Genomic DNA, 6709 nt, shown 5'->3' on the forward strand with positions numbered 1-6709 from the left:
CTTGAAGTACACAAGGGGGGTTGTGTACTTTAAGTGCCTATTAAATATACTAAAGTAATGGTGTAAAACAAATCTGGCTGATTTTGAGGGGGTCAGATAGCAGGCCACCACAGGGTGCTGCTCACTTTAAAACATATAAAGCAGAAATGATGGTTCTGAAACTCGTAATTTTAAAATCCACTGTAAAGTCTCCATCAGAATAAAATATTACAGCTTTTACAGTAATATTTCAGAGGTCAGGATTATTGTACTTCCTGTTTCTGTTGATTATCTATTTCCTGGATTAGACAGAGTAAGCAGTAAACAGCGTCTCATTAACCATTGTGGATTAGTTGAAGCAGAGCACGCTCACTACACTGGGATTAGATGCTGGAATTAATCACACAGCTTTAAGGCAATCTGGTTGAGGAACCCACACACATATATACATAATGATGGTTTTAAGATCACCGCAATGCAAAGAAGGAATCACAGGGCTTCAGCGTGGCACTCACATCACAGAGTCATGCAGGACTTATAAAGCGGAAGCAGCTACACACACTAATGACACTGTGGCAAAGTAATCCTACTCCAGAAGGAAACCAAACACAGCATTACACTGCAGTATGTGATTAAAACAGCTTTCCCTATTAAATCAGTCGAAATGAAGCAAACAAATGAAGCATTTAGAAGTTTTCTCAGGGGGATGTTGTTTCACAATTAAACTAAATGACACAGCCAGGAGAAACTGCAAGACCACTCTAAAATTGTTGTAAGACAAAGTTCTTAATTAATAACAACAGAGACCAAATATTTCTCAGCATTTCCTTCCATGGTTTAGAAGAAGAACATGTAGGTTAGCTTTTGAATTGATTCTTTCTCTCTGTGCCTTTGTGACTTTCCTCTTAGTGCTCTAGTTTGCTTCAAAGACATGCATGGTATATTAACTGGTGCATGTGAGAGTGTGAATGCTTGTTTGTCTCACTGTGTTCACCCGAGGGGAGAACAGGACGGATGGATGACTTTATGCTCTTGTCTTTGAGTTATTTTCTAAGCCTGTCGTTCGTAATTCATACACTGTATTCTGTGCATGCTTGGTTGTCAGATGATCATTGTTTTTTAAATAACTCCCAGACGTCTTCTTCCTCTTATTCCTGTGTATCTCAGGTAATGCTGACCGCATCCTATTAGTCATTGCTGGCACCAGACATCAACATGGGGATGATTACGTGAAATAGGGTTTATTTGTGTTTAAGCTTGTGGCTTTATTGACTTTGCTGACAGTGCTATGCTGCTATTAGCAGGATGACTGGATACCAGCAACTAAATGTGGGGGAAAGAGTCTTGTTTGTGTTGTAAAGTGTTATATAACATTAGGTTTCATGTTTTCATGATGTCCATTGCACTTTTTCTATTCAAATAACTGTTGATAATATAATAACTTATTGCAGCTGCTGCTCTATTAATAATATTTACGTATCCGAAAGGATGCACCCATAGATCAGCACCATTCTTTTTTGTTTCCAGTGACTCACGTATATTGACTTTTGTAAATCAATCACAATGTGTAAGCAGGATAAGAAGACTATGGATAAAAATGCAGTGTCGTGCATTTAAGTTGGACACCTGGTACTACCTGCTGATAAGACCCTCACGTGTAGTCATCTATTTATGTGCATCTACAGCATTAAAATGTGTTATATTGATGAGTATTTATGTATTCATGGTCTTCCAAATTTCACCTGAGGGTTTTTGTTGCATATGTACATCATGTGACTTATAATAACGCCCCTGATTTGCGCCAATGACCTTACAGCTTGAGTCACGGTTTTATACCTTCTCCTTCCGGTTTATCAGCTGATATAAGCCGCCCCCTTTGTGTTTGTGCCGTGACATCATGGCAGGGTCATCTGCGCAGAGTAGCACAGCGGAGCGCATCGGATACATAAGCAGAATCGAGAGCTTCAGCGCTTGTCACCGTCTTCACAGGTACATCGCCTCCATCCCTCCTCCGTTAGGGAGGAGAGTCGTCCCGAAAGCGGGTTTATTTCAAACACCTTCTTAAAGCACTCACACAGAAGTGCGCCGAATCAAAGTAGCTTTCACCTGGTGGCGCAGGGTTTGCGTTTGACGTGTACTGAAGTGTGTTTTTACAAGAGCGAGTGAAATCCCGTGTGTCGTGGATGGAGGATCGTGGAGAAGTGAAGCGCGATGATTAGGATACTGAATAAGTGTGATGTGGATTGTTTGGAGCAGGGGGAAGTCACTGACACCCGTGTTCTTGCTCTTTAGCGGATTAAAGCTTTTGGTGTTTGCGGCATTCTGCTTAAACTCAGAGAAAGACTCGCGTGAATATCCACTCATGCTGCATTTACGTGCAGTGGGCTCTGTCGAAAACGAGCCTATCCAAAGATTAATTGGAGACGACTTAATTAGATCTAGATCACAGGTGTCAAACTCCAGGCCTCGAGGGCCGGTGTCCTGCAGGTTTTAGATGTGTCCAGCTGATTTAAACGGCTAAATTAGCTCCTCAACATGTCTTGAAGTTCTCCAGAGGCCTGGTAATGAACTAATCATTTGATTCAGGTGTGTTGACCCAGGGTGAGATCTAAAACCTGCAGGACACCGACCCTCGAGGACTGGAGTTGCCCACCCCTGATCTAGATCAACAGTTTATGCTGTGCTAATAAATGTCTTTTACTATATTGTTTGGTGTACAATTCTGTTGTTGTTGTTAAGCAATAACACGTTACCTGGTATACATCTACATAATGTGGCAGTTACACTGTTAAAAATCAAAATACTTTTTGTCATCTCTTTATACTACATGACTGTTAGAAATGCACATTAACGAGCTTTTGACTGTCTTGGCCAAAAGGCTTTCCTGACTATTCCTTCACATCTCATTCAGCATTCACCTGAGTGATGAGGAGAATAAAGAAGTGTACGGAAAGTGCAACAATCCCAACGGTCACGGACACAACTACAAAGGTTTGTCACACTCCTTCCCTTAAACGAACTATATTAGGAGTGTAATGCTCTTCATTCATCGCTCTCGTTTCTCTCTACAGTGGAGGTAACCGTGCGTGGAAAGGTATCTGCAACATTTTTGTGAGGAATCCATGTCACCCTAGTAATAAATAGGAAAACCTGTTTCAGGAACAAGTGTGTTTTCTGTGTATGTTTTCAGATTGATGCTAAAACTGGTATGGTCATGAATCTGACTGACTTGAAGAAATGTATCGAGGTAACTTTTTTTTTTTTTTTTCCTTAATGAAATTTAAAAACTGGCTAATTGTTACTCAAAAAAACAGACTTGTTTTGGACTGTTTAGCTTGATAAAAGCTGTTTTGGATGCTAAGATTCATTTAATAATTCAGTTTTTATTAACAATTTGATAGTAAATAACTCAGTTACTTATGTGCTAATTAAAATTAATATTGTATAGTTTTAACTGTTGTAAATATTAACTGGTTTATAGACGGTTTTCATTATGTTAAGTTGGTTTGTGCACTACTTCTACAACATGCAGGCTAAAATTGGCATTTGTTAGTTTTACACGGAACATTTAGGGTGACATACATTAGCTTTGTATAGAACAAACTCTGAAGTTGGTAACTAACTGCCCAGTTGGTGTACAGTCTTTTGAAACATTTTAAATTAAAAACAGTGCTTCCCCTGCAGGAAGTAATCATGATTCCACTGGACCATAAAAACCTGGATAAGGATGTTCCATATTTTACTACTGTTGTCAGGTGTGTACCCTTTCAGGCTATTGTCACCGGTCTTATTACAGATTTATTTTATTTTATTTATTTATTTTTTTTCCTCACTGAAACTTTTTCATCTGCCCACGTAGCACAACAGAGAACGTGGCTGTTTACATCTGGGACAACATGGTGAAGGTTCTCCCGCCCGGCCTGCTCTATGAGATCAAGATTCATGAGACCGACAAGAACGTGGTTGTGTATCGAGGAGAGTAGTGAAGCAGTGTTTGGTTTAGTAGCCCTAAAGTGCCATTCCTTTCTACTTATTTTAGGCTAATTGTTTACGGACTGACTTCACTCTGGTCACACGTAGTTTGAAAGTCTTTTAGACGTTGTTCCTTTTGCACAGCAAAGATTTCATAGATACTGCCATGTATATTCTTGTAAACACAATCCTATTTATGATCTCATCATTTTGAGGAAAATTTGCCGCAAAGGAGAGAACAGAAGCCTGAAAAATGTGGTTAAAAAATAAACTGTAAAACATATTGTAGACTGAATTCAATTAAATAAAAATTGGTTCTCACTGGTGGTTTTGGGCCTCGTTAGACATGGTTTACACAAGAGGAGGTCTGACCTCGCTCCAGAGGACAGAGAAATTTAATGAACCAAATTCAAAAGTAATACCGGTGAAGCAGACCTGACCAATCAGAAGCATTCTGTGTTTCATGCTAGTATTAACAAATGGTTAAATTACCAGAAGTCTGATATTTACATGTCATTTGGCATTTATATGAAAATAAGTTGTGAACAGCCTAATAAGATGTTCTCAGTCCAACAGTGACATCTAGTGGAATAAAATCATCCCTCTCAGCTCGGTGGATTAGACCTAACTTTTTCAGATGAGTAGAGCTTGGATTTTATTTTCAGATGACGGGTTTGAGTCAAGAGGTACAGAATTCAAGATGTTGGAAATCTGTTTCCACAGTCTGTAAAGTCATCGGTAGCTGTTGGCAGTGGTTGATTTTCTGTGTTTTGTGAAGTCCAAAGTCAACACAGCAGCTTAGCAGGAGCTTTGAGAGCTCTTGTGTGCATCTGTGTGATAGTGAATCCAGCTGAACAAAAGAAATCAGTATCTGGCTGCAATGCTAAAACTACTGCAGGACCAAATGGTTCGCTGACCACATTAATACTGTATGGAACTGGCCAACTGCCTCACCTGACCTGAACCCCATCCCCATATATATGGAGTATATATGGGGAAAAGGCCCCAAACAAAAAATGCAGAAAGAGCTGATGGCAGCTCGCCATAACGAACCACAACGACGCAGTAATTCCTGCTAAAGGAGACTTGACCAAGTACTGAATATTTAAATTTGAATATTTATAAGGAGGTACACGTCTGTCATTTTAACCACTTGATGTCAGTAAAGAGCTGCACATTTCTTAGAGGCTATGGCACATTTGCACCGGGATAATAAGTTTACCACAAAAGGTTGGGGAGGGGTGATATGAGCTCATATTTTCTGCTCCCACAAAACTTACCAAAATGAAAGTGGTCGCTGTCCTTTCATCTCAAACAGCATTATTGTCATAAAACCTGGATTGTCTTTATTTACATACCTGCAAAAGTCACACCAAGTCACCGGTTTCAAGTAACGTTTGTGAACTTTTAAGTTGTCTCAGATCAAAGGCATGGAAATTAAAAATGCATGCTATATGTTGCTGTGTAATGTTAATGCTTCATATTTGGATGCAGAGAGCTTTCAGATTTGGTTTGTGAATCATAGCTTCAGGCAGCTAAAATATTAACAAGGATGACTTTTTGCTGGTGTGAAAAAGATGACTGTTTGTTCAAACCTGAGTGTCTTGTCTTTTTTAGATCCCATCTGATCCCTGAGGATCAGAGGATTGAGGTGCCGTCAGCTTGTCTGATCTCCTAACTTTATATAGTTGCTATTATGAGTAAGTCATAAATTTAAAGCCATCAGTCAACCTACCAGCAGAAATTGAGACCATACACTGTTTCTTTGATTTGATGTGCTCAGTCTTTTTTAATTTGTGCCTCCAGGATGTCAGGATTCAATAGGACACCACATTTTGGTGACTTTGAGAATGTTATTGAGGAGAGTAATAGGTCAGACTCCTAAATGACCTTTTAAAGCTGATGCTTTTTATTTTTATATTGCTTAAAAATCCAAGAATGTGGAACAATGTGAATTGAGGTTTGTAGCCTTGAAAGAAGTAGTAAAAGTATAGGTGACATTCAGCACTACTGTATCAGGCATTTTCTTTTTTTTTTTTTTTAAGTGATCCTGTTTACAAAAATGCTGGACTCTAAAACAATTTGAAACAGAAATATGTTCAGTTATATGAAATTTACTGAATGTGTATAGGGTCCAGATAAGCCAGGATGTAAATGAAATCTTCTGTGTGGGCTTTCCAACATTTCTGGAAGCATAGTTGCAAAAGAAAGCAGCCTGGTAGTTCAGGCCTTGCAGGAGGAAATATCAGGGTGAATGTTGTGTGTGCTCTGGTTTGTCCTTTTTTCCCCAAAAACATGAAAAGTCAAATGGAAGAAGCAAAAAGGGAGGAAAGAAAGTTAATGTTATAAATATGAACCCGTATTAAGTTTTTCTACACATTTTGAAACTCACTAACCATAAATATTTTTAAAATTTGACAGGCCATAGACTAAAATCTACGGATACGGAAGACGATTAGGGCCACAATTTTTTATTTTTTCCCCCAGTATTCTGAGAAGAAGAAAAGAAGTTGGATCGACCGTGCGTGCACGGCGCTAATGCGTTAATGAGCTTACCACGCTAACGCGTTGACGCCGTTACCATGCAGCCCCACGCACGGGTTGATCTGCGCTAACTTGCTAACGGAGATTTGCCGCGTTAATGCAGTTATGGCGTTAACGTCATTTTAACGAGATTGACACTGACAGCACTAGTTATGAATACATTTTCTTTTTTTTTGGTTTGGTCTTGTTGTATTTATCCGTGGCACCTTAAAGG

General features: G+C 39.2%; 1 protein-coding gene across 1 annotated transcript; it reads left to right on the plus strand.

The window, feature by feature from the left end:
- The first annotated feature begins 1852 nt into the window (after window positions 1–1852).
- On the plus strand, window positions 1853–5120 carry pts (6-pyruvoyltetrahydropterin synthase). Its single transcript, XM_005923767.3, has 6 exons — window positions 1853–1968; window positions 2891–2970; window positions 3051–3073; window positions 3170–3226; window positions 3664–3734; window positions 3839–5120. The coding sequence occupies exons 1-6, from the start codon at window positions 1877–1879 to the stop codon at window positions 3960–3962; spliced, it is 447 nt and encodes a 148-aa protein (XP_005923829.1). The 5' UTR covers window positions 1853–1876; the 3' UTR covers window positions 3963–5120.
- Window positions 5121–6709: the final 1589 nt, after the last annotated feature.

The sequence above is a fragment of the Haplochromis burtoni genome, unplaced genomic scaffold (assembly GCF_018398535.1).
Source record: "Haplochromis burtoni strain Fernald_Lab_line unplaced genomic scaffold, NCSU_Asbu1 Contig_71, whole genome shotgun sequence".
Taxonomy (NCBI): domain Eukaryota; kingdom Metazoa; phylum Chordata; class Actinopteri; order Cichliformes; family Cichlidae; genus Haplochromis; species Haplochromis burtoni.